Source organism: Folsomia candida, unplaced genomic scaffold, assembly GCF_002217175.1.
Source record: "Folsomia candida strain VU population unplaced genomic scaffold, ASM221717v1 Fcan01_Sc004, whole genome shotgun sequence".
In the NCBI taxonomy this organism is placed as follows: Eukaryota; Metazoa; Arthropoda; class Collembola; order Entomobryomorpha; family Isotomidae; genus Folsomia; species Folsomia candida.
In genome coordinates this window covers 5,389,181-5,414,817 of record NW_019091196.1, presented here as the reverse complement: position 1 = coordinate 5,414,817, position 25,637 = coordinate 5,389,181, and the positions used below count along the sequence as shown (strand labels likewise).

General features: G+C 39.6%; 3 protein-coding genes across 5 annotated transcripts; 1 reads left to right on the top strand and 2 right to left on the bottom strand.

Annotated features, from left to right (window-relative positions):
- Positions 1-367: 367 nt before the first annotated feature.
- Positions 368-2,649, bottom strand: LOC110848252. 3 transcript variants are annotated; one of them, XM_035851117.1, is made up of 5 exons: positions 2,404-2,649; positions 2,244-2,331; positions 2,062-2,115; positions 1,142-1,583; positions 368-536 (listed from the first exon to the last, which is right to left on the bottom strand). In XM_035851117.1, exons 2-5 carry the CDS (start codon positions 2,245-2,247, stop codon positions 476-478), a joined length of 561 nt encoding a protein of 186 aa, XP_035707010.1. In that variant the 5' UTR covers positions 2,248-2,331; positions 2,404-2,649; the 3' UTR covers positions 368-475. The 3 variants fall into 3 exon arrangements, with proteins under 3 accessions (XP_035707010.1, XP_021951114.1, XP_021951115.1); XM_022095422.2 differs by having other exon boundaries at positions 2,244-2,649; XM_022095423.2 differs by having other exon boundaries at positions 368-1,067; positions 2,244-2,644.
- Positions 2,650-8,372: 5,723 nt separating this feature from the next.
- Positions 8,373-24,652, top strand: LOC118435267. The gene is made up of 62 exons (XM_035850994.1): positions 8,373-8,943; positions 9,015-9,167; positions 9,224-9,307; positions 9,378-9,562; positions 9,639-9,675; positions 9,744-9,911; positions 9,987-10,175; positions 10,341-10,627; positions 10,687-10,767; positions 10,839-10,902; positions 10,961-11,136; positions 11,198-11,324; positions 11,383-11,582; positions 13,104-13,131; positions 13,208-13,309; positions 13,390-13,425; positions 13,504-13,539; positions 13,706-13,765; positions 13,851-13,951; positions 14,014-14,083; positions 14,143-14,223; positions 14,282-14,503; positions 14,608-14,616; positions 14,738-14,989; positions 15,059-15,136; positions 15,431-15,594; positions 15,670-15,850; positions 15,925-15,965; positions 16,040-16,094; positions 16,155-16,300; positions 16,355-16,535; positions 16,613-16,681; positions 16,746-16,921; positions 16,996-17,047; positions 17,127-17,349; positions 17,424-17,455; positions 17,517-17,656; positions 17,771-18,025; positions 18,092-18,165; positions 18,240-18,349; positions 18,407-18,465; positions 18,528-18,633; positions 18,708-18,805; positions 18,898-18,951; positions 19,031-19,151; positions 19,246-19,391; positions 19,457-19,576; positions 19,652-19,721; positions 19,814-19,918; positions 19,985-20,092; positions 20,154-20,230; positions 20,295-20,418; positions 20,488-20,658; positions 20,804-21,007; positions 21,064-21,216; positions 21,308-21,658; positions 21,722-22,183; positions 22,241-22,831; positions 22,931-23,101; positions 23,169-23,499; positions 23,566-23,748; positions 23,864-24,652. Exons 1-62 carry the CDS (start codon positions 8,850-8,852, stop codon positions 24,171-24,173), a joined length of 8,934 nt encoding a protein of 2,977 aa, XP_035706887.1. The 5' UTR covers positions 8,373-8,849; the 3' UTR covers positions 24,174-24,652.
- On the bottom strand, positions 24,418-25,517 carry LOC110848444 (ATP synthase subunit d, mitochondrial). Its single transcript, XM_022095667.2, has 3 exons — positions 25,307-25,517; positions 25,039-25,204; positions 24,418-24,865 (listed from the first exon to the last, which is right to left on the bottom strand). Exons 1-3 carry the CDS (start codon positions 25,426-25,428, stop codon positions 24,632-24,634), a joined length of 522 nt encoding a protein of 173 aa, XP_021951359.1. The 5' UTR covers positions 25,429-25,517; the 3' UTR covers positions 24,418-24,631.
- Positions 25,518-25,637: the final 120 nt, after the last annotated feature.

Here is a 25,637-nt window from a genome sequence, read left to right as displayed (position 1 = left end):
AGGTCGAGGAACACAATATGTACAAGCAATTCCGTAAAATTGGATGTATTTCGTACATAGAATAGAATAGAATGGTGAGTGGTTGACCGGGCTGTGCAGAATGGATGGGCTTAATTTTGTGCAAAAGAAGAGATGATCTACCCAAGATTACGATAAGATGGACTTATCGATCTTTAAATTTCATAAAAAAATCGATAACGAACATTCCTTACGCAGGGCCCGGAAATATTGATCCGTTTGTGTGGATCCAATTTTCTGCCCGACTTTCTCCGCTCTGGATACTTTCTCGGTCTCGTTTTCCCCACTTTCCCCATAACTTGGGAGTTAGAAATACTCATGATTTGATTCGTAAATAACAAGTACATACTTAACACTTTTCACAATATGTGGGTACTTTATTCCAAAATCAAAACCAACTCTTGCAAAGATACAACATGTAAATGTAATTTAGGTCGCAAGCTTAGGTCACAGCATTCTAATGGGCTTGGTCTCCATTGTCTTCCGAACATTGACACTTTATGATGGTGATGTATGTTCTAAGTTGTGAAATTATACATGGATCAATTCATGATTAGTACTGCTATATTTATAAAAATTACGAACATTGTATCCAAAGCCAAAAGAGATATATTAAGCTGCTTAACTTAAGCATTTAAAAAAATTCCCATTAAAACATTAATAAGTCGTGAGAACGACTTCGACATGGCACATTAAAAGCCAACAAAATTTTCAAATTAAACGCACATTAAAATTTTCACAAATTTGTTAAAATTCCTTGCAAATATTAAGAAATTATTTTCGTTTTCATATTCAGTAAAATGTCTAGGTATTTAGATATGTACATATACTTCCACATCATCCACATCAATTAAATAAATCACGAGCAAAAATATGAATTCACTCTGAGAAGCAGAAAGGTGCTTGCAGATAAAACGACATCATGGTAAGAATAAGAATGGATTAGTGGGGGGCGATAAAGGTTTTGAGGTGAGTTTGTAGGGTGATCATCTTCCTGTCCGCCACCAGTCCATTCGAGGTTTGGTTGGTATCATGGAGATTGATAATAGCTACAAATTATAAGCATAGCTCAAAAAATGCGGAAACGGAAAATAGTTTGAGAATATGTACATATATAACAAACCTCTGGTCGTTGTGCTGATACGCGTGATCGCGGGCGGCGTAAGCGTAGGCGTTCCCATGGGAAGTCGTAGCAGCTTGTGTCCTAAGATGTTGAAGTTGTACTGGGGGGTAGTTAGCCGATGAGGTTTGGTCGCGGGGGGCATTTGTGTGGGTGGTTCCCTGAGCTGGAACAAGGGGATAATAAACCGTGGAGCTTTCCTGGCAGGTCCTCCAGGCTGGATCAACTTCCCCTTCGTCTTGGCGAATGTTGTATGTCGTAAAACGTGTTCCCCTATGATGATGGCCAATTTTCCTCTTTTGTTCTTCAAAACGGTCCTCGGACGCTGAATTTCCGGCCTGCTGAGGCTGATTTGATTTGCGAATTTGCAGAAGTAATCCATCCAATGTATTAGTCAAAACTTTGATTTGAAGGGTTGTTGAATCCACTTCCTTCCACAACTCATCTGAAATTGACATATCAAAATACGATTCATGATTTTTACTCGTCAGACTAACAATGGGAGCGCAAACCATGTTCATCCGAGATTATTTTTTGACCATGTTAGTTTGGAGGAGCAAGTCTCTGGAAACAACATTTGGTTCACCACTTGCGCAGATGCGCAAAATTCAGCAAGTTATGGGCGCCACAAGTTCTCAAAAAGTGGTCGAGAGTGAGTTCGCGCTAGACCTTGCATCAAAAATCATGCGTTTTTGCGAACTTGTGGCGCCCATAACGTGCTGAATTTTGCGCATCTGCGCAAGTGGTGAACCAAATGTTGTTTCTAGAGACTTGCTCTTCCAAACTAACATGGTCAAAAAATAATCTGGGCTGAACATGGTTTGCGCCTCCATTGTAAGTGTTAAGGTTGTAATCTATGCATCTTTGTACAACTTGGTAGTCGAATGTTTAAAATTGTAGAATTAGAGAACTAAAAATCTTACCAACGGTTTTCTCGGATCGCTTTGTCCCAATTGGTGAAAACGAGTTTGAGGATTCTACAAATAAAATACATTTTTTTAAACCATTGCTAATATATTTTCAGGAAAGATTTCCAGCCAATCTTTACAAAATGTATAGACATGAACAAACCAGAGTTACATATAATTTTTTCTGAACTACTTACCCATAATATGTAGTCTCTCTATGTTTAAATTTTCAGGATTTCCGAGGGCCTGCTGGATCAATTTTTCAAGTACTGATGAGGGAGAGCGCTTCAAAATTTCAGTTTGCGTTCAGAAGTAACTCAGATTTATATTAATTCTTTATGGGGTGAATATTACTACCTTGAAGCCATTTTATAAAATTGTATTTTTTGGGAAAATTATCGGGAATTTTCACTTGAGAAGTAGTTCTCAATTTCACAGGGGATAAAATAGCTGTCTGTGGCAGGAGGTGAAAGAGAGACAAATGCTCGAAACTGTTTGACCCTACTGTTCCAATTTGACCGTCGGAGTAGCTTTTAGTCACTAATTTTACGTGATCCGCCCCATTTTTAATTTAATTCTTGGAAGTTGGGTATGTACAAAAATAATTAGATTTAAGGAAGAAGGGTACATAAAAATGCGTGTAACTTGGAGAGTATGGTACCTGAACCTTTTACTACCCATACCTTTTTCTACCCACTATTTATTTATAACACACGTTAATAAGTATACATACATAAGTACGGTAGCATTATATTTACGCATTTCTTTAATATTTTAGTTCGCATCTTTTATCACTATTAAATAGAAATACGCCTCTTTCAGGGAGTAAATTCGGTCATTAGTTCTTAAATTTTGTACAATTAAATTAGACCGCATTAAGCTTATCTTGCACATATGTATGTACGTATTTTAGCAGTAATTACTCAAAGGAAGCATGTATGTATGTTTAAACTTTTTCCGCATTTAAATTGCGAATCAAATTTTTGAATAAACCGAGCAATAAAAAGACTCGGATCGATGGGTGTCCTACGCATGGCGTGGGGGGCTTGCATATTGCAGAATATTCGGAATAAGAAACTTCCGGTTAGATTAAACTTGGTTAAAACCTGGTAATAATTTAGAACCTTAATCCGGAAATTATTGATGCCTGTCGAGACTCGACTCGAGATGAGATCGATTCATGACTTTAATTTTCATGCATGTTTTAAATGAACGAAAGAAAGTTTCAGTAAAGTAGAGAAGAGATTGTATGCATCTTGGTACATGAGCACTAAAAACTATCATTTATTCAGAGTAGTATTTACATAATTGGTTGTAATATGAACTCGCTTTTGAAATGCAGTCATCATGCAAAATTGGCAGACTTCTAATGCAAAAAAAAAATATGATAAAGTGAAAATTTTCACAAATGGTTTGAAATTTAATCTCACATTGAAAATAAAAACGTATCTGGCTTTATTATGGCAAATTATTAAAGCAGCGTTGAAAATTTGAAATGCTTCCAATTTAAAAAATCAGTACATGTCAAAATCTCAATTTATGCATAATTAAAACGACTGAGGAAACTTAAGACTGCGAATATTTGTCCAAGTGCATTGCATTAAAATCTAATATCATAAATATATGTTTATGTACATACATATTTAAATACATTTCATATATGAACACACTCTTAGAAATCTAATATTAAAATAATACCAAGCGTTATTCATATATCATGCTACTAAAGTGGTATTTATAACACATTTTTATGGACCGGTAAATAATTTTAATATCAAACGGTAGCAATTTTCATACTGAGAAATCAATACCAGAATTCTAATAGTGCGTATCCAAACAATACAGCTTAATTCATACATACATATGCCTCCACCACAATTTGGTAACAATTTCGTTACCAAATGTGGTGTAAATATTAAATTAAACAAATTATCGTTATCATTTTTTTACCTTCATGTTCAAGTCACAACATTAAATAAGGAACTAACTCACTATTTACAAAGTAAATATTTTTATAATTCTCAATTCATCACTTCTCCGAAGAAAAGGGACACCAATGTATTTGCTTAATTCACAATGGAGCTCCATAATATACCTATGAGCGTATATGTCATCTTGGCGTTTTAGTGACACCCCATTTTTAAACGAGGTCATCCGTCCAGACGTATAACGATACGTTTTAGCAGCCTATCGTAGTGAACAGGCCAGGTTTTTAATTTTTTAAATAGGTAATTAGTCACAAAGTAATAATAATTCTTCTACTTCCGGAAATTCGTAGGCAAAGTATTATTATTTTACAAAAAACATACGCTTTCTAATTTTGTTTCGGCATTTCAGAAAATTTTGGAATACATTTTGAAAACTAAAAAAAAATCTTACAATGGAGGTCTCCCAGCGTATGCTGTCCGATTTTTAGCAAATTAATGCCAATAAGTCGGAAATTTAATTAATATGCAATTTTAAAAGGACACGAATGGGCACGTTTAGCAGAGATATTTGCATCAAAAGAGGGGAATTGGAAGCGTCGTGCGCGTTTTTCCCTCTTCGGATGTAAATATCTCTGCCAAACATGATCGCGTCTTTTGCAAATTTCATACTAACTAAATTTGTGATCGATTGACAATAATTTGTTGAAAATCGTAGAGCATAAGCTGGGAAACCTCCATTGTAAATCAGTCTATTAAAGATTTTCCTGTTTAGATTTTGAATTTGAAAATTTTCACCTGAATTTCGTCCTGGGAATTAGATTGGAAAGAAATAAGCAAATGTTTCCGAAATAGGATTAAGTTCTTGGACGCTTGCAAAATCACGCCACGCGCCATAATGGTTGGCGTGCCTTGCTGGATTTGTTTAGGGGTCGCCCTCCTCCTCCTCGCCCAGATTCCAGTATCGTCAAATTCCATGTCCTTCTACCGATACCATTACCCAATGCGGCACGACATGTACAAGAGGGAAGGTGAGACTCCTTAATTTGCAATAATGTGGAAAATGTTTAAGGGAAAATTACCAAAATATTTAGTTGTCAATTCACTCAATCATTGGTAACTTTGCAGACTTAGGGGATATTTCAAAGTTTAAAATTTTAATCAGAAAAATAGTGAACACTTTCAAGTATGAAAAACTTGAAGTAATCAAAAAAAATTACAGTACTTTAATAATGTTTAACGCCAAATATAAATTTTGAAGATTTTGAGAAATCAGAAAATTAAAGTATAGGTACAGTCCATGCACGATATTGTAAAAAAGTAATCACGTTTCAAACTTTAACACCAATACAAATATAAATTTTAGAGATTTTGACAAGCTTAAAATTAAAACGTAGATTTATCAGTTTAAAACATGCGAAAATTAAAACGTAGATTTATCAGTTTAAAACATGCGAAAATTAAAACGTAGATTTATCAGTTTAAAACATGCGAAAATTAAAACGTAGATTTATCAGTTTAAAACATGCGAAAATTAAAACCTGAAGGAAAATTTTGCTTAGAATTTTACAATGAGGCAATTCACGCAGTCATTTGTAACTTGTAAACCCGAAAGTTATAAAATAATTTAACAAACTTTTACAATCTAAAAAACGTCCTTGATCTCAGGAAGCTTACAAATATATGTATTGTAGGGTAACAATTCTTTTAAGAAATATTTTTGTAAAATTTTACATGTAAACATGATTTTACAATGTTAACAAAAAATGAAATTTTACACACCCTGAAAAATTTTAAATTCCCACAATATTTGTCCAACTTAAATTCCCAAATTACAATTTTCCAATAAATTCATATTTGTCATACAAGTTTAAGGTTTGTTTGCGAACTTTCCTAAATTACAATTAATTCAAAAGTTCTACACTTACATTAAAAAATATTTATCCCCAAAAACAACAAGATAAGATACCCTGCTTATCCACCCTTCTTATCCAACCCATTCATTTATTTCCAGGCACCCCCACCAGTGACGACGCGACCCTGCCAATTCTCGAATCTGCCGCACGTCTCTTGCCCCTCGACCAGTTCTCGGATGATCCCTACCTGCTCCAAAAGGTCGACAGGGTCAACTCCCTCACCGCTTATCACACCCCTTACAAAGTCGACGGGAAGGAGAGTGACGTCGTTTACGAGCGCAATTCCAACGACAAGGACAAAGACGTCATCGTCCTGCTCCCCTCCGAGGACCACGTCTCTCTCAAAACCCACGCCAACAAACAGACGTACGTTGTCCTCAGGAAAAATCCAAAATCCTTGTCGCCAACGTATTACGCTGCCTACGCGTATGTCAGGTGAGCCGGTAATTTCATAAATCGGGGGCGAAACTATTACAATAAATTAAGCGTAAAAAAGCATAATCGATCGTGACTCGTGACCAAAATCAACACATTTTTCATCCAGCTTCGATGAGAAACTAAAAAAAACTTAAACTTGAGAACCCCTCCTTCAAAAAGTGTCAAAATCTGGAGTGTATATTTTTACAAAATTGGGAACGATCTGCTATGCAAATTGGTCGTGCAGAATTTGAAAATAAATTCCCAGAGGTGAGAAATGATTAAAAATCTGTGGATTTCGACAATTTTTGCAACAAATTTATCTTCTGGAGATCTCTTCATGCATATTTAACTTGTAAAATCTGTAACAATTTTTTGCTGCATTTTCTTTTGTAATTTTTGAATTCGCAATTAAAATCAAAATTGTCAATTCTACTTACAATTTTAATTGAGTAATTGAATTTGATTGAGCTTTAGTCAATCGAATAGTTACTTTATTCAGTGTAAAATAATTCATAAATAATAATCATGTCACACTAAACCATGGATTAAATCATTACTGTATATTGCATACAATTTACAAAATACTGGTGACTGTAAAAAGTGCTGTTTACTTTTGTGTGATTTCAACGTTAAGATTAATATAATTTTAAAATTTCGAATATATTGATTTAGTTCAGGTTGCAAATTACAATGAACTCAATTCATTTCATAATCAAAATTGTAAACAGCTTAAATTTTTAAAATCACTAAAAAATCTCGAAATTTAGTCTTCGCTAGACTGAAGTTAACCACATATTCCAAGATTATTTTTTATCGCTGGTAAACACGAAAGTGGAATAAATCTAAAATCCTTAATTGTGTAAATTATGTTTATGTTTTGTTATATTGTGTGATTTCAACGCCAAAATTTATTTATTTAAAAAATACATACATAATATATAACACAAGGTTATTTAGAAATTTGAAAAATGAAAAACGAATTTGAAAATATGAAAAAAAATTTAATTCGCAGAAAACAAATTTACACGACTAATTTATATCACTTCGTCAGCTTTCGTGATTTTATTTCGTAATTTTATTTCGTGATTTTATTTCGTAATTTTATTTCGTGATTTTATTTTGCTGTTTATCAGTGATGAATAATTAACCTAACTTGGAATTAGAAGACTCAACTCCATAAGGATGCTTAAGCCACGTTGAGAGCCAATAGCAGACGACGGCGAGGTTTTTGCACTTTTTCACCATAACCAGTTTTTTCAGCTTCTTAAACTATCACAGATATACATTTGTTTCGATTTTGGCGTCCAACATGTACAATTTACTGCATTTTCGACAAAGTTGGACTCCGAGAATTAAAAAATTACTCTGCATCTTCTATATGAATGTATGTTCAATGGGAATGTCTGGTTAGCTGAAATTAAACTAAAATCACAGAGTATGATATAACAAAATAAAATTGACTAAAATTGAAATTAGAATTTTTTGCTGATTTTAATGAGTAAAATTACATTTCCGTTTTTGACCCGTGATACGTTTAGCGATATTTCAAACTTTTAAAATATTTAAATTCAAACGTTGAAATCACACAGAAGTGAAGTACACTTTGTAATTTTTGAAAATTTTATGCACTTGACATGGTTTAGGTTTTGTATGACTTTATTATTATTTATCAATTATTTGCACTGAATAAATTACTATTTTATTGGACTGATAACTCAATTAAAGTTGTAGCCAGAATTGAGAATGATTTTAATATTGTAAATAACAAGAAAAATGCAAAGAAAATCCAACAAAAAATTATTTATGAAATTATGAAATACAGATATGAATACAGATTATGAAAAATTTTATGAATTACATATGTAACAAGATTTCCCAAAGTTTGTAATAATTACGTATTTTATTTATGTGTAACTGATAGGCACGAAAGGTGGAAAAGGAAATAATAATTGTATGATTTCAACGCCAGGATTAATTTATTTTAAAAATATGTACATAAAAACCTAAAACTAGGTTTTTTAGCCTTTAGTACAAAAGTGAAAAGTCATGTGATTATATTTACCATTCACATTAAAAAAAACTAAATTTTGAAATTTTATTATTTTAAAGTTTAGTATTATTATTATATTTTATCCAAGTTAAATTTTATCTCGAAAAACTGTTTTGGATATTATTTCTCCCAAATGCTTCACACCAAAACAAAAAGTAAATATTAATAAAATTAACTCTGCACATAATTTTTTTCGCCAGAAACGCCACAACTTTCGACTCTGACACCATCGATGTCGCCGGGTCTAAAAAGTTTATCGAATGGGACATTTGGGAAGATCGCACCATCAAGCGCGCCGTCCGATGGACATCCTGCGCCTCGTCTGTCCTGGTGGCTTGCGGATTCAATGCGGCCGCTTTTTCGCAGTACGGTCAAGGCTTATCCGCCGACCCGGTTGTCGCCCCACCAAAACCAGGCTCATCAGCAGGACCTCCTCCACCCACGGTCAATAAAACCAAACCCGCCGTCGCGAAGGATGACTCCGAGTATGAGATGGACAACTGCGACTATTTTGACGACCTTAATATCGACATGGTTCACGGTCGCGCGGTTGGCGATGCGGCTGGAACTTTGGGTGGTAGCTCGGGTGAGAAATTTTGACCCAAATTTACTATTTTTTTGTTGAAAAATCTGCAATTGTGTACATTTTTTTTATAGCAAACATCGCCTGTGCTATGGTGGGCTGGATGTTCAGCGGTACTTGTGGTGGTGGCAAGGCGAAAAAGACCATTTACATTAAAAAGGTCGTGCCGACGCATCCTATCAATGGTGGAATGCCGCCAGGACCTCCCGGCTCAACGGGACCGCCAGGTAGTGGATTAACCTTATCGAATTGATGACCTTTCCTTGACCTTCTATTCTTATAGGCCCTCCTGCCGTTTATCTGCCACTCGGGACGCCAAATTTGCCTCCAATGCCTCCATTTATGGACGGGATCACGCCAACTTCCGGTATAATAAATTTGTAACTATTAAACGAGTTGTACAACATTGTTAACCTTTTTTACTCTCCAAAAAATAGGGATTTTCTACCCGGACAACCACCAAATTCCTCCCGTTGATGGAACAATGGTGCCTTTCGGTCCGAAGAAACCTTACTTGTTTCAGGCCACAGATGGAAATACTTTTGGAGGAAAACTCCCCAAAGATAAGGGAACTACGGGGTCCTACGCGCCGCCAAATAGTTCGCCAATTCATGGAATTATGGTGAGATTAATGTCGAGTTTATTTGAAAGAAATATTCTTTGTGACCCGAAACAATTATTTTTTTGCATTTATATAGCTTCCTGTAGCGCCAGGGTCTGGAATTTTCATTCCAGGTAAGGTTTTCTCATTCAGGAATTGATATTTTGAAAAGAGTTTATAATTTTTTCATAAAAATTATTAGACGGAATGGCGTACCCTTCTCAATTCTCTGCCGGATCGACACCCGTTCATGCTTATTCCATCCCTGGATTTCCAGGACATCCAGACATTTGGGTTCCAGACTCGGACATGACGAACCCACTGCGTCGTGGCGATCAAAACACACCCGTGCAAGGAAATGTCGTCCCAGGTTGATTTTTAGTCGATATCGAAAAAAATTCTATATATTTTTTGCACAATTTTTCTAAACGATTTTCCCCCGCAGATCCTCCCAACGTTGCACAACAACCGCCCAAACCGGGTCAACTTCTCTTAAACAAGATGCCCATTCTATTCGTACCGAACAGTTTGAACCCAGCGAAATCCGTATTTACGGACGATCCACACCAACTGTCCCCCATTTCTGGTCTCTTAATCCCTGCTCCACCTGGAAATCCAGAAGTCTTTATTCCAGGTAATGAACCTTGATCAGTTCATAAAAAATCAGTTTTTAACTAGTAAAAAAATGACATTTCACATTTTTACGAGATACATATGTCATTTAACCTGATTAATTAACAAAAATTTAAGCCATTACCTTCTGGTTCACTAAAATTTCGATTTGCTTTGTATATCACAGACCGCGACGAACAAGTCCAAGGCCTTAAACCACCCCCGCAAGGAATGATGACGCCAAATCCACCCTCCCCCAAACCCGCCGAGCATGGCCTTCTCTTCCCCGGACTTACCGGGACTGACCCCCTCTTCATTCCAGACGAGGCCGGTGGGTTGTACAAGTTTAACCCTACCGACCCTTCAAGACCACCCAGCGATGGTGTTTTAACCCCCGCAAATCCACAAACGATCAACGACTACTTTCCCAATCAGCAACAACCTCCGAAACCTGCGGTCATTCCGGGAGTTATGGTAAGAAGGACACAGTTTAAGTGTGACGATCTATTTATATATTCTTTTTCTTTGTGCAGACGCCGGTCAATAATCCCAAAAAGAAGGACCCAATTCCAGGAAATTTGATCATTAATAAACCTCAGGCTCCATTTCCATTCGTAATAATATAAAATTTTTGATAATTTCTATGGATCCATTTTGTGAAAATACTTATATAAAATTTGTCCAGATTCCGAATGGTGTTGGGACAAGCGGAGTTCTAAAACCGGACGATGGTCGACCCCCAGTGATGGGTAGCTGACAAACTTAGTTTTAAGTGGATTAAATTTTAATTACCATTTAATTAATTAGGAATTTGGACGCCCGGCTTTCCCGGTGGGCCGGACGAGTTTGTCCCGTACGATGAACCCACGGGAGGAATAAATCCCCCCATGAAGGGACCCTTCTCCCCCGATAATAATCCAGCAGCCAGCGTTCCAGCGCAAACTGGACCACCTGTCCGACCCGGAGGCCCACCTACGATCAGCGTAGAAATTGACCTATGACCTTCTACATAAATTTGAACTTTATCCTGTATTTTTCTTACAGGGCGGACCACGTCCTCCCGCAAACATGGCGCCAGTACCAGACCAACCTGCGGGAGGAGGAGGAGGGGGACCTGGCGCTGGTGGTGGTGGCCCTGGTGGTCCACCTGGTGGCGGAGGGGGAAAATTTGGTAAGATAAGTACTTATCAGTACTTCTAAGGTGCTAATTTATTCGGTCTTATCCACAGTTCCGGACAATCCTCCTGGAGGAAATCCATCTCCTATGAATCCAGTGTCTCCCCCTGTTGTTGGGCAGCCTATTCCGTTCAACCCTTCGGGACCATTTCCCCCTGGGAAATTCCCCAGAGGAACGGCTGAGATTCCATCACTCCCACCACAACATGGCAAAGTTGTCCCGCCCTTGAGTCCCGGTGGACCAGCGACTTTTGTAAGTTGCAAAATAATTTCTAGTGAAGACTAAGGATGGAGCTTGTCCGTGTCAAGCGAATATATGTCATATTTGTCATATTTGTCATAAATGTCATATTTGTCAATTTGTCCGTCCAATTTGTCACGATTTCAATATGTCCGACATTTATGACAAATATGACGGACAAATTGGACAAATTGGACAAATATGACACTTTGTCTCAATATTCCCCATTTATGATAGAATTTGTAATTGAGTCTTTTGGAATGCCTCATTGTCAAGAAACTAAACGTTCGTATATAAATTGATTTAATTAGATTAATTAAGCTAGGAAACATTTTAAAATCCTACCATGGAGTTTGTAGAGTAAGATATTGCGGGTTTTAAGGCAGGAGTTGTCTAATCTTCAAATAAAGGTACAACAGCAAAAGTAAACGAGCCAAGTGCACTTAAACAATTGATTTAATTAATTTGCCTATGATACTACTTATCAATTGTTACCAACTTTACCAATTACCATTTTATCATGCTGGATATAAGTAACTGTTTACATCAGCAGCCAAATGTTTGAATCTAAAAGTTCCTTATGTGGACTCAATAGGAGAGACTCTCTACATGCCCCTCTTAGATCTTGATGCCCTTTGTATATTTGATGCTCCTAATCTAGGATGGTCACATTATTTGCGTCCGCCACACTCCCTCAAAGTGATAAAAGCTACAGAAGTCGCTAGCTTAAAATACCCACCAAGAATCCAATTTTGCTGGGATGTTAAAAAAACGTATATTTTTTTTATTTTAGATACCTGTGTGATCCAATGCAGGAGATATCTCAACTTTTTTGAAATTATCGAAATTTTGGGGCATTCCACGGAATTATTTGAAAAATTCCAAATTTTGAAAAAGTTGACATACACTGGATATGATCACACAAGTATCTGGGATCACAAAAATGTAAATTTTATCAACATCCGAGCAAAATTGGATTTTTGTTGGATATTTGTAGTTGGTAACTCCTGTAGTTTTCACCACTTTTTGACGGGGTGTGGCGGGAGAAAATGTGGGCGTGGCAGTGGCATCAATCCACTTTCGGGTTATCATACATTTGCCTTGGGCTACCACATATGCAGATGGCATCGAGATTTTAGAGGGTCTCTTCTCCTCAGCATTTCAATTTTGATTTGGGAATTTTGTGTAAACAAAGTCAAATTAAATGCTCCAGGCCAGTATAAGAATCTCACATTGCTGGAGTCGAGCAACAAAATGAAATTAGTATATTTTGCTGAAAATAAATGTCGATTGCGCTGACAAATGTTCATTTGATAAATTCAATTTGTCCAAGATTTAAATGTCGGACAAATTGGACATTTACGACATTTTGAATTTGTCATATGTGTCATATTTGTCATATTTGTCACAAATTTTAAATGTCTGACAAATTGGACATATATGACATGTCAATATGTCAATTTGTCAATGACATGTCATGACGGCACATCCCTAGTGAAGACTCAATAAAATGAATTTATTTTTATTTTGTAGGTTCCAGATCCTGCCGAAACTTCTCCAGGTTCTAAATTGTTCTAAATTGCATAAAAGATAATTAAATAAATCTCTAAAAATTGTTCTTATGAAACGTTCCACAGGTTCTTTCACTCCAAGTAACCCGCCTGGATCACAGCCAAAACCGGGTTTTATTGGTCCCCCGTCCCCACCACGTGAAGGGGAACCTACCAAATTCACACCGGGTGAGAAATTATTAATTAATTAAGTTGGAAATTTTTATATATTTCTTTTGCAAATTTTTACAACGATATTTCCAAACTAGATAATCCCGCCGACGCTCCAAAAGCAGACACACCTGGTAAATTCCGTAATTATTTGTACTAAAAACATGAGAAGATTGTAAAACATTTATTTATTTTTCGTTACCTCTTTTTAGGTACACTTTCTCTCCCTGGACAGCCACCAGATCGAGGTTAATTTTCTTGTAAAATTCTGACCCTGCGTTTATCCGGGCTTTTGTAACTTATGCCATAGTTAAACTACCTATATCATTGGCACATTACTTACTAATTACTAATTACTAATTACTTTCATTCTTATCACATTATTTAAATTCCTTATCCTTGTTTCTTCTCTAGGCGTTCTTCATCCTCCCCCGTACGAAGGCGCACCCTGTCCATTCACCCCATTCTCACCAAGTACGACGACAAAAATTTATCTCCACAATTTTAAAAATATCATTGAAAAATATTTGAAATTCATGTCTTTTTGTTTATTTAACAGCATCATTCGTTCCGGATAAAAATCCATCCACCGTAGAAGGCTCTACACCACCGGGTCCTATTCCGAATGGCGATCCACGACAAGAAGTTCCCTTCTATCCAGTAATTTTTCAAAATTTTCAAAATTTCAATAATCTGCTCTTATCGTCTTTTTTTCTTATTAGGACAATCCACTCCAAGTCCCACCAGGGGTTGCGCCACAGAGAGGCAATTTACGAAGACACGGCTCACCGGGTAATAAGCTTGAGAAGAAATTCCAAAATTTTGAAGAATTTACACAAATAAATATTTAGATACGCCGGGAATCTTAAAGGCACCCGCAGGACCGGGAGCTACGCCACTCTTTGTTCCAGATCCGATTAACTCGAAACCTTGTAAGCGTTAAATTCACTGAGTTTTCCCCACATTTGCATAATTAAATAAAATATTCAGGTGAGCTCGTCCCTGATCAAAACCCAATGAATCCCTCTTCCGGTTCCGCCGTCCTGCCGTACAATCCATCGGATCCTATCGCGTTCAAGCCGGACGATAAGAGCACCGTTCCCCCAGGAGAGAATAAGGGAAAACTACGCATGCCTGGTGTTAATCCGCCTGAACAACATGGCACAATCAAAAATCCACCAGACGCATTTTCTCCGGTCCTCTTCACACCGGGTACGATTAATTAATTCAGCAGTTAAAGATCGCATTTTGACATATTTTTTAATTGGTTTAATCTTAAATTAATCTTAAATTTTAATTCAATCAATTTCTTGCAGATAAACCAGGTGACGACGTGCATGAATTAGAATTCGACGACTTTCCCTCAATCGAAATTATGTCGATGCATGTCGATACGTTTCTGTCAAATTTTTTAAAATTGCATCATAACTTCAATGTGTTTTTTAGCGATCTTCACGCCTTCTACGCCCCCCGGATCACCACCCGTCCCTGGATTCAAAGAAGACCCTAAAACCCCACCTTACCCGGGTGGACCTCCTTCACCGGTAAAATTTTACCCATCCGACCCCGCTCAATTGACACAAGTTCCCACGCCAGGGACGCTCTCGGCCCCATCGGACCCCGCATTTCGACCAATCAATGGCTTACTACGACCCGACTACCCGCCACCAGCCTACTCATTTTTGCCGTTCAATGAAGGCATGCAAAAATAAATTGAATAAGCGAAAATGAAATTTAAATCTTTTTTTTTAATTTTCTGTTGAACAGGTACCTTCACACCGGACGACACTCGAGTACCCGCCCCTGGTGGGGTCGAACCGCCCGCGGTACCTGGAGAAAATCCGAGTAAGTTGACGACATAAAATTTACAGAGTTATACAAATGTGTATTTAATACTCGTAAAAAAGTTGAAAATATTTATGAAATGTTTACCAAGAACGCCAAAATATTTTCTAAATAGTAATATTAAATTTTTGAATATAAGAGATCTCTCAGTATCTTCCCTAAGCGTGTATTAAACTTTCCGTCGTAAATTTTAAAAAAATCCTTGAAAAACTCTTTTGAAATAATTTAGGAGCAAATTGAAAGCCGGGTTTCAAAATTATCCGAGTTTAAAATTCCAATATTATTTAAAATTAGAATTCTACCCGACAAATCCATCCAGTTTGAATCCTGGTCCGACTCCGGGCACTTTATCGACCGGTCCAGCCCAGCCCGAACAACATGGGACTTTACAACCCTCCCCTTCACCACCGAGCGGACCTCGACCCTTCACACCTGACCCGCAGGGGTCATTCTACCCGGTAAAATAATACAAGAACCATCAACTACCCGTACAAAAATATATAATTATATCGGCATAATTATTATCGATTTAGGATTCCAACCCGGCCAACGTTATCTCCACCTCGATCCAACCGTCAGGTCCAAATCCGACAGATCCGATCAAAATCCGACCCACAGTTCCCGGAAATCCTATCCCACCGGGCGGTGGGACCCTAAAAGCGCCCGGAAAAGCGGATCAACACGGTTCCGTTGTACCCCCAAACTTACCCGGAGGTAATTATAATTAATTTCATAAACTAACGCCAAAATTTGAACAGACTATTGAAATGTTGCTATTTATTTGAAAGGTCCATATACTTTCAGTCCGGACCCACCCTGCAGTAAACCGGTAATTACATAATTAATTAACTTACAATTTGGTACACAAACTTTAATGGTACTGAAATTAATTAAATTATGTAGGCGAATTTCTTACCGGAAAATAACCCAGGGGCTCCTGTCCCTGGAACGTATAGCGGTAGGAATCATGCTTATCTAAAATCCGACTTATCTTAAATTTTCTACGGTTTCGTTTCAGATAATCCGCCCTCTTTCAAGCCTTCCAATCCTGCCGGACTTCCACCCATGCCGGCGAGAGGTTCTATCCAGCCGACAAATCCACCAGGATCGCCGCCTATGACTGGGTCACTGTCTCCAGGAATGCCTGGGGGACCTTTGAACTGGGTAAAAGAAGATAACCACTTATCCTATCTTTAGTTATTAATTAGATTTTTTCAGACGCCCGACTCTGCCGCGACGTTCCACCCTGACGATAAGGCTTATCCTCCTGTTCCTGGGACGTGTCCCTTGCCCAAAACCCCAGAAGAATCTGTTCCATTCTATCCCACAACTCCGTCCTCAATGCCACCTGGAACGCCAAAAGGGCTCTTGGTCTTTCCAGGCAATCCGGATAAGCGAGGTAATCTAAATATTCTGTATCTAAATATATCAGTGTATTTTTAATTAATTAATTAATTAAAAATCTGATTGATTTAGGAACAATGGAACCCAACCCACAACGGACCGCTCAACCATCCTGGACCTTTAAACCTGACCGACCTGACAGTACGCTAAAAGCTAAAATTGTTGCAAATTTATTGTTAATGATAACTCCTTAACTTTTTTGCAGCCACTTTTATCCCTGCGATAAATCCATCCACTCAAATACCCGGGTCATCCAGCCCACCATCCACACCGGGCGCTCCATTTCCTTTCTTTCCTCAAAATCAGGCCCAAATGCCGCCAGGGGGACCGTTCAAGGGAAATATGAATCAACCCGGACAGCCCTCAAAGACGGGGACGCTGGTAATTTGCATAATAATTTAAGTCTCAAAATTACGCAAAAAACAATTCCTAATTTGCATAATTTTATTATTAAGCAACCCCCAACAGGACCTGGAGAACCGTACATGTTTCAAGAACAGCCAGCTTGTGAGTAATATATTTCGATAATAAATTATTATGCACATTTTGCGTGCCAATAATTTGCAAATTTTATTTTTGCATACAGCCCTCTTCTACAAGGACTCCGATCCCTTTAATCCCGTCTCTGGAACGGCAGACCGACCTCCCAACGACCCTACGGGCTCACTCCCAATTCCATTCGACCCCTCGATCCCAGCCCAATTTTCGCAAGCTATTCCAATCGATACGGCAGGAATTTTGAAATCGCCGGGTTTTACGGACACCCATGGACACATGGACCCTGCTAAGGGTCCTGGGCAGAAGCCAAAGTATGTTCAAAATTGATTTTTTACATTCTGGCTCGGGTTAAGATTGCATATTTTACGTCTTTAATTTTCTCCAGATTCTATCCAGATCCGCCTGGATCGAAGCCGGGTATGAGTGAATTTACATATTTTCAAAATTTTCCAGACACTACAATTTGATAAAATTGCAGCCAGTTTTTTCCCTGATCGCTCCCCTTACGCTCCGGTCGAGGGGGTCCTTTCTCCCGGACCAACTCCCTCCGACCCACAAACATTTCGACCAGGAGACGCCAGCAAACTCAACCCGTCTGGGGAAGACCATGGACAAATTGTAATTAATTACATTTTGGCCACATTATTTCCTACCTTGCGCCATAGTTAAGCTATAACATTGGCGCAAGTTGGTATAATCTTGATATGAACTTTTACTTCTAATTATTCTTAGGTTCCCAAAGTTCCACCAGGTTCTCCTCCCGAATCTGGGACACTATCCCCACCTACCTCTCCTGGGGCACCGTACACTTGGACTACTGACCCCGAAGGGTCAACGCCTGCTTGGTTTTACGAAGATTCTAAACCCACCCATCCAATTCGAGGGTTATACATTCCGCCTCCTCCAGGCTCAGGCCCTGAAGCGTCGTCGGCCTTCAAACCCACCAATCCAAGAGATGGACCAACTCGGGATGAACATGGTCAAATGGTAAATAAACGTGACAGGTCAAAGAGAGGTCATGAGGTCAAATTATATTGATTTTCTTTTTACTAGAAAAGAGACAATCCACCGAATTCTCCGCCGGAAGTAGGAACCCTTAAACCCCCAGTGGCGCCCGGATTGCATCCGTAATTAGTATTTCTAAAACTTCAGGCGGAAAAAGTGACATTGAATGTTGAAGGCGGTGACCTTGTGTCCTTAGGTTTGTGCCTGACGCAAAAACCGGAATTCCTGCCATGTTTTATCCCGATATCAGCGATGGGAACCCAATCGAAGGAGAATACACGCCAGGAGCGCAAGCAAATACGCCAGGTCTGTGAAACACTGTATGCAATTACTAAAAATATTTTTAAATGTATTTATTTTCAGGAACTTTCAAGCCAAAACATCCACCTGTCACGGCACAACTTCCAGCGCCGGGACAAATGGTAACAAATTCGCAAAATTTTCACTATTGAAATAATTTGCAACTTTCTTTAATTATTTTCAGTGTCCCACCGGGCCGAATCAGCACCAAGTTCACGGCGTCTTAAAAGCAGCACCCTTTCCCAACATGCCAATGATGTTCAATCCTGACGACAAGAACGGCATTCCCGGTAAAAATTTGTACTTCTAATTTGCAAAATTTAACCGTGTGCATATTTAAATACTTACTATTTCCTTATCTTAGAATACGAAGTGTCCCTCGTCCCACAAGGAGAACAACTTCCGTCGCAAATCCAAATTTCGCAAACTACCACAGTCAGCATTCGCGGATCGTATTTCAAAGTAAGTAATTATGCATATTATATTTAGCAATTAGGTTGTTAGTTGATTCAGGCATTGATGATGCTTTATTTATTATTATTATATATTTCTAGTCCACCATCACCACCAAGATTTTCATCACCTACACCGGAACCACGGGAATTTTTGTATGTATAATTAACACAAAATGTTCGTGTGTCAAGGTTCTAGTCATTTATTTCTCATACTTATGTAAAAAAAAATTAGGTCATCAACGGTGTCCCGCCCGGCGATCCGAACATGAAAGCCCTTTGCTGCACCTTTGTCCCTAAACAGTCTGGCGATGGGGATGCCATTCTGACGCCGGATAGTTCTGCGGCAAAACAAGGTGCACTTTGAGGAATTTCTAATATTCGATTTTTCACAAATTTTGAACGTACAATATTTTTAATTGTGCATTTGTTTCGAATAATAAAATTTAGGTTGTCTCCCTCCATCCCAAATTCCTCCTGATTCCCACGGCGTCTTTTATCCTGCGGGTTCTACAGTTACTGGAGTTCCTGGAAACATAAGTCCGAATCCGAACAACCCAGCAGAATATATTTTCCGCCCAGGCTCTCTCCCACAGGTGCATAGAAAGAAAATCTAAAGAATTTTACTAAAATTTTTGGAAATTTTCATTCTAAATATTAGGAGGGAACTTGGAAATCGGAAACGAAATCGGGCTGCTTCATGTTTAACGAAAAAGCTCAACTTATGCCGTTCGACATGGCGTGGATTAAAAAGAGGGAAGAGGACTATAACAAACCACAGGTTTTTTTGGAGGAATTTCTAATCTTTCTAAACTTCTGAAAATATTTAGAATTTCTATAAGAAGTTGTGTTTTAGGCGGCCATGCGAGCCTTCAATTTCCAAGGGTCTGCCAATCCGCAAAAGTGGGACGTTTTTATCCCCATTGGTAATTTACGGAGTCATTTTCCAAAATTTTGTATTTACACAAAACTTTGCAACTTTTTTTCGAAACATATGATTTTTATTGTATTTTTGCAGAGGGAACAATGGGCAAATTCCAAGTGGCCAATTCACAAACTGTAATTCACGGATATTTAAAACCCAACCCAGAAGGCCCCGTCGAACAAGGAGCTTTTACACCAGGTGAGTGGAAAAACTGCGTAAAAACTTGCACGACATTTTCTTAAATTTACACAAAATTTTCTTTAGACGACCCCATAATTCTGCAGGGTATCGCCTCTACGTCCGGCGGTACGGTGATGGGTAGTTTCGAGCAGGATGAGTCTCCCGTATCGACGGGAATCGTTCCCAACAACGGTATACACGCCTTCGCTTATTTTGTAAAAATTTCGATACTTTATACTTTTCAAAATTGTAGGAATTTCTGGAAGTATCCATTTCGCCGGCGACTTTCAAATGACGTTCAATCTGCCCGGACGAAAGGGAAATCTCACAGTAAGCTTTCGTTTAGAAATGTATTTCAAAATTTCTTAGTTTATTTATGACCCTTGACCTTCAGCCCGGAAAACGATCCGTCCCCGGATTTTTTGTCTACTGTTTCGGCTTAATTCAAAACGTACAAGACACCAAGGCGCACGAAACTGTGTCAAATCCCGTCCAACCAGGGAGAAATTTATTAAAAGGTGCACATGCAATAATTAAGGTGGCCCGATTTTTTTTAAATTTCACGTTATTGCTTAATTGACCTGCAGGTCGCAGCTTTGGCCAACCCAGTCCTATATCGATCGGACGCTCTTTTGGCCGACCCAACAAACCTGTCCAAGACCCCTCCCTTGCCCCAATATCGGGTCGTTCAATGGGAAAAGTTGACCCCTCTCGTGTCACGTCGGAAAATATGCCGGCATGCGACGCTCTGAATCAAGGTAGCTTACATACAAAGACAATATTACATTTTCAGAAATTATAATTTGCGAAATTTTCTTCCCAAAATAATTAAATTATTCTCCAGTCTTACATAGTTTTTATGCAAAAGTATTTTTAATTTCTTCTCCTTCCTGCTTTTTCCAGATTTTGGTGGCTTTTTGCAACATCAAGGAGGCCCCGGTGCTCAGCAAGTGTTATTCGAAAAGACAACCGAGACAAAGACGGAAACTCACGAAGAAACCAAGGAGGAAACGGAACAAATCATCACTTCATCATCCCCACCCCCAATGTCGATGGGGATGCAAGTCGCGCAAAATCAGATGGCCGCCATGCAGCAAATGGGCGGATGTGAGGTTCAATTTATTTAAAATTACTAAGAATGTGTTTACTAATCCTATTTCTAGTTCCGGGCGGTATGATGGGTCCACCTGGACCTTACGGGGGAATGATGGGTCCTTACGGTGGTGGTCCCATGATGATGATGCCCCCACAAGGGATGTACGGCGCCATGATGCCCGGACCCGGGGGAGGGATGATGCCCAGCTTTGGAATGGGTGGTATGATGCCACAAATTATGATGCCGCAGATGATGCCACAATTTGGAGGCCAAGGTATGTTAATGAAATTGTACGTAATGATAACCGGCAGGATATGGTATGTCGCCTGGACAAGGCATGATGCCTCCTGGACCGGGAATGATTCCCCCTGGATATGTCATGGTACCTGACCCTCCGGGACAAGGCCAAATGCCTCCCGGGTTCGGTATGCCGCCCGGACAGGGCATGATGCCACCCGGGCAAGGAGGAATGATGCCTCCTGGGTTCGGTATGCCTCCCGGGCAGGGAATGATGCCTCCCGGGATGATGCCCCCCGGGATGATGGGTCCTCCTGGGTTCGGTATGCCTCCCGGGCCAGGAATGATGCCTGGAGGGGGCATGATTCCACCCGGATATGTCATGGTACCTGACCCCCCTGGTTTTGGCGTGCCACCTGCAGAAGGTATGATGCCACGAACCGCGCTGATCCCCCAAATTTTGGAGTAATGCCATACCCCAATTTTAGGAGGAGTGACGAGCAAGATCTCGCACAAGTCTTCGTCGTCACACGACTCCACGGAAGAATCGCGCACACTCGTCCAATCCGCTAGTGAGCAGCAACCGGGAGGAGAACATCTCCCATCCATTGGTCGGTCAATGCCGGGGCCATCCTCGGTTGGACTTGTCGCGATGCCGGAAGACCTTCAAAAGCAGCTTATCGCTCTCGGAGGTCGTCCAATGACACAGGAAGAAGTCAGCAAACACTTAACACCAGATATGATTGCACAAGTTCAGGCTCAATTCCAACAACAACCACCACAAATTGGTCGTTCCATGGGTCGTCCGAGGGGTCCACCTCAACAATCTGAAGAGGCTGGTCAATTTATTCCTGCGGGACCAGACGAGGTCAAGTCAACAGCGGCCGGACAAGTGGACGGAGTCGCGTATACGAGCACGACTGGGTGTAATATTTTCGTGGCGAGTTCTGGTAGGAGAAAAAAATGCATTCCAAAATTTCCAGGTTTAAATAAGTTTGTTTTTTCAGGAACTTTCGGAACATTTCATCTCACCACTGCAACATCCACGTTAAAACAAGCCACGGGAAAATTCCTTAACGGAGCAGACTTGAACACTGCCTCCATAAAATCGCCACATTCGCCAGAACTCGTCGACGCCTTAAAAGCGTCTCCCACCGCGAGTGGCGTTTTTGTCCCGTCGGGCGGGTCTGGAGAACACGGCGCTATTCAAGTTACCGTTTCCCTCGTGGGATCCGATATCGTGATCACGTTGCTAATCCCAGGCGTTCATGGACATCTCCGCGTCGGGGAGGATGCTGATCCTAACCTCGGCGAACCAGCCGTCACCATGATGATTGGTGGTTCAAGTGATGACTCGCCACAAAATGACGGTGTTCATGGAACGTATTACAAAATTTCGCCAAGCGACGTCTTCCTCGCAGACTTTCCGGGAACAAAGGGAACGTTTTATTATACAGCTTCGGGGTCGTCGGGGTCATCGAGAGGTCTCTTTTTCCCGAGGGTGGTGACCACATCGTCAGAAATGTTTTGGTCGCAGGGTAACGATCTCGAAAGTGTACTTCCAGTCGGGAAAGATTTCATTTTGGTGGGAAAATTTGGTGAGATTTTGTTCTTAATTAAATGATGGCATGTAAATCGTTACGTAAAATTATGAATATCAAACATTTTTCTGCTTATCGAATCTTCTTATTTTCTAGTTCTGGACGAAACGATTGGAGAAAGTGCCCCCGCTGGAAATGGAGGCATCCAAGGGAGTCTCATAGCAGGAAAACATGCCAAATCTTACATCTTCCGACCAGAAGTTCTCGGTCAGTCCGGCTACATTTCAAAGGCCTTTGCTGGGTCAAAGGGCAAGGTGTTGGGCGAAGGTGATAAAATGACCTTTTATGCATATATCAAGGTCAATTATTTCTAACCGCTTATTTTCTATGTCAGACAAGGACGCCAACTTTGTGCCCGACTCGTCCGTCGACATTTACGACCATCCCGGATGGAAGACGCAGTTTGAAATCATCGTCCCCAACGTGACGCTAAAATACGACGATGAAATATTTTACGGCATGGGCAACTGTCCTCATCGGAGTAATCTTGGACCGAATACGTTAGCCGGACTTGTTCGTGAGGATGAAATAATAGATTTTTACATGGGCCTCCTCCGCACTTATTGTCTCTCCGAGAGGAGGAAATACGTCAAAACTTTGATACGCGAGGGTTATCTTCAAGTCAAAAATAAACTCATCGTGGTTCCAGAGAGTTGCAAGTTTCTGTACGTTTATGATTCAGGCGGTACGCTTACCTTTGGCCTTATCAATCAATTTATAAATATTTTTAGCAAGCTGCCAAAACTGACGCAGAAGGAGACGGAAAAACTGTCGTCCGCTTTTGAACTGACCGTGTTTACCTTGACGTACGCTGACGCGGTGAAGATTGGAGTCAACGAGGCTTCCGTCCTGACCTCGGATGGTGCTCGGATCTCTCGCTCGGTCAAGTATCTGCTGGACATGTCACTTCTCAAGTAAAAATTTACATAAATCTGTATAAACTTTGTAAAAATGCAACTTTTTCAGTACCTCTGAATTTTGCACAACACTTTTTTCAACTATTTGAAGCCCGAATTTATTATTTTTCAGCCTGAAAATGTCTCGCGAATTGGCTCATCGTCACTCTGTCCGACTCTCGCGAAACCTAATTACCTCGTTGACCACGGTATTGACCAAGTTGCGCCAAGACATCGACTCGATCAAGACCTGCGACGGGTGCACCCTCGACCGCGACATTATCCACAACGATTCCATGCAATTAATGGGACTGACTCAATTTGTTATCCACGGTTTGTCCTCTGTCTCCGCTAATGACGCCATCCGCCCGGCATTCGAATCCTTCTACACCGCTCACAAAGACCTCATCCACCGAAAAGTGGTCCAACTCAATGAGGATTAATTAGAATTAGGTTAATTAATTAGTCTATAAAACTCGCTGGGACGTAAAACAGGCCGTTAAATGGGATCCCAGCATTTAATATCGGAACTTATTTAGTATTTAGTTAAATTATCGTTATTTATTTATCTATTTATTTATTATTTATTGTGTAATACCACTCGTTTGTGTTCACGAAATTGTTAAATCTACGAAAAAAGTGAGAATTAATTTGCGAATAAAATAATGATACAATTTGCAGAATTAATTTACATACTGTGGTACCTATTTATTTTTATTCAATTAAACAGAGCGATGATGAACAGGTAATTGGTGTTGACTTTTAAATCATCAATAATTTGGGTATATTTATTTATCTACTACGTGATTCAAGATGACTGAAGAGGAAGATTGGAGACTACTGCTCGTTCTGTGTTGTTTATTGATGATGGCGACGACATAACGTGGCGAATTTATTTTTTCTAATGGGCGGCCACTTGATCTTTTGGTGGCTTGTAGCCGGGTTGTTCCTCAGGCGTGTGGGGCCAGAAGGTCGGCTTGTTAATAAAGTCGAGCGAGTGTTCGGGGAAAGCGTCCTTGAAGTCTTCCAACGTCATCTCTTCGAAGGGAAGGACATCGTCCCACTTTGCAATTCCGGCCTGATTAACTTTAATTCGCTCGTTGGAACCAGCAATGAAGGCCTGGATTTCTTTCGCCTGAAATGAAATAGGAGACAATTAGTTAAAGTAGATGCACTTTTAAGAAGCAAAAATTTGGCGAAATTCATAATACATAATTGCGAAAAACTGGGCGTCGGGCGAAATAGACGAAAAACATGCTCATCATGCATTATTGGACTTATCTATTATTATTAATCTTAATATCGTACCGCTTGCTGTTCTTGTGTCGCAATCTCGGCGCTGTACTTATCCGAGGGGTATGGCACCTTAAAAGCATCGTACTGTTTCTGGAACGAATCTACCAGTGCGGGCGACACTTTCGCCTTGTACGCCGCCCAGTCGATTTTCGGTGCAGATTCTGGGTTGGACAGCACTCTATAGAAAGGACAAGAAGTTAAATTAATTAGTTAATTAGTCGGCTGTGGTTTAGTATAACAATTAGTCTGCATTATTAAAATTACTAATTATCTTCCTTACCTTCGCAAATACCCATCGCTCCTCCCTTTCAACGCATTGAAGAAAACTCTCTGATTCTCTGGAACCTTTTCCGCTATCGCCGCCCAGTTAATGGAGCTCGAAGCGATCCGTTTTGCTGCCATTTTTCTTTTTTAAATTTCCAAACAGAAAAATTGCAACTTTTTCGCAAAATCGGCTCTCGGGCAGTGTTCGATTTGCTGTTGGATGAGATTTAGGAATGGAGCCGACCAGTGAGATCGTACAAAATGACGTTATGCCCAAAACTCAAAATTTCAAAAGGCATATAAACATGTCAAACTTTCCAAGTTTTTCAATTTCAAAATTTTATTTA

What these genes read in the sequence shown, in the direction of transcription:
- LOC110848252 (XM_022095422.2), bottom strand. An exon ending in GCGATCCGAGAAAACCGTTG is followed by an intron (nt 1,584 to 2,061) that starts GTAAGATTTTTA and finishes TGTCAATTTCAG; the next exon opens with ATGAGTTGTGGAAGGAAGTG. An exon ending in TATCAGCACAACGACCAGAG is followed by an intron (nt 537 to 1,141) that starts GTTTGTTATATA and finishes TTCACAACTTAG; the next exon opens with AACATACATCACCATCATAA.
- LOC118435267 (XM_035850994.1), top strand. Translation starts at nt 8,850, where the DNA reads ATGGACAACTGCGACTATTTTGACGACCTTAATATCGACATGGTTCAC. An exon ending in CCGGTGGACCAGCGACTTTT is followed by an intron (nt 11,583 to 13,103) that starts GTAAGTTGCAAA and finishes TTTATTTTGTAG; the next exon opens with GTTCCAGATCCTGCCGAAAC. An exon ending in GGTCCTGGGCAGAAGCCAAA is followed by an intron (nt 17,350 to 17,423) that starts GTATGTTCAAAA and finishes AATTTTCTCCAG; the next exon opens with ATTCTATCCAGATCCGCCTG.
- LOC110848444 (XM_022095667.2), bottom strand. Translation starts at nt 25,428, where the DNA reads ATGGCAGCAAAACGGATCGCTTCGAGCTCCATTAACTGGGCGGCGATA. An exon ending in AGCGATGGGTATTTGCGAAG is followed by an intron (nt 25,205 to 25,306) that starts GTAAGGAAGATA and finishes TCCTTTCTATAG; the next exon opens with AGTGCTGTCCAACCCAGAAT. An exon ending in CGACACAAGAACAGCAAGCG is followed by an intron (nt 24,866 to 25,038) that starts GTACGATATTAA and finishes ATTTCATTTCAG; the next exon opens with GCGAAAGAAATCCAGGCCTT.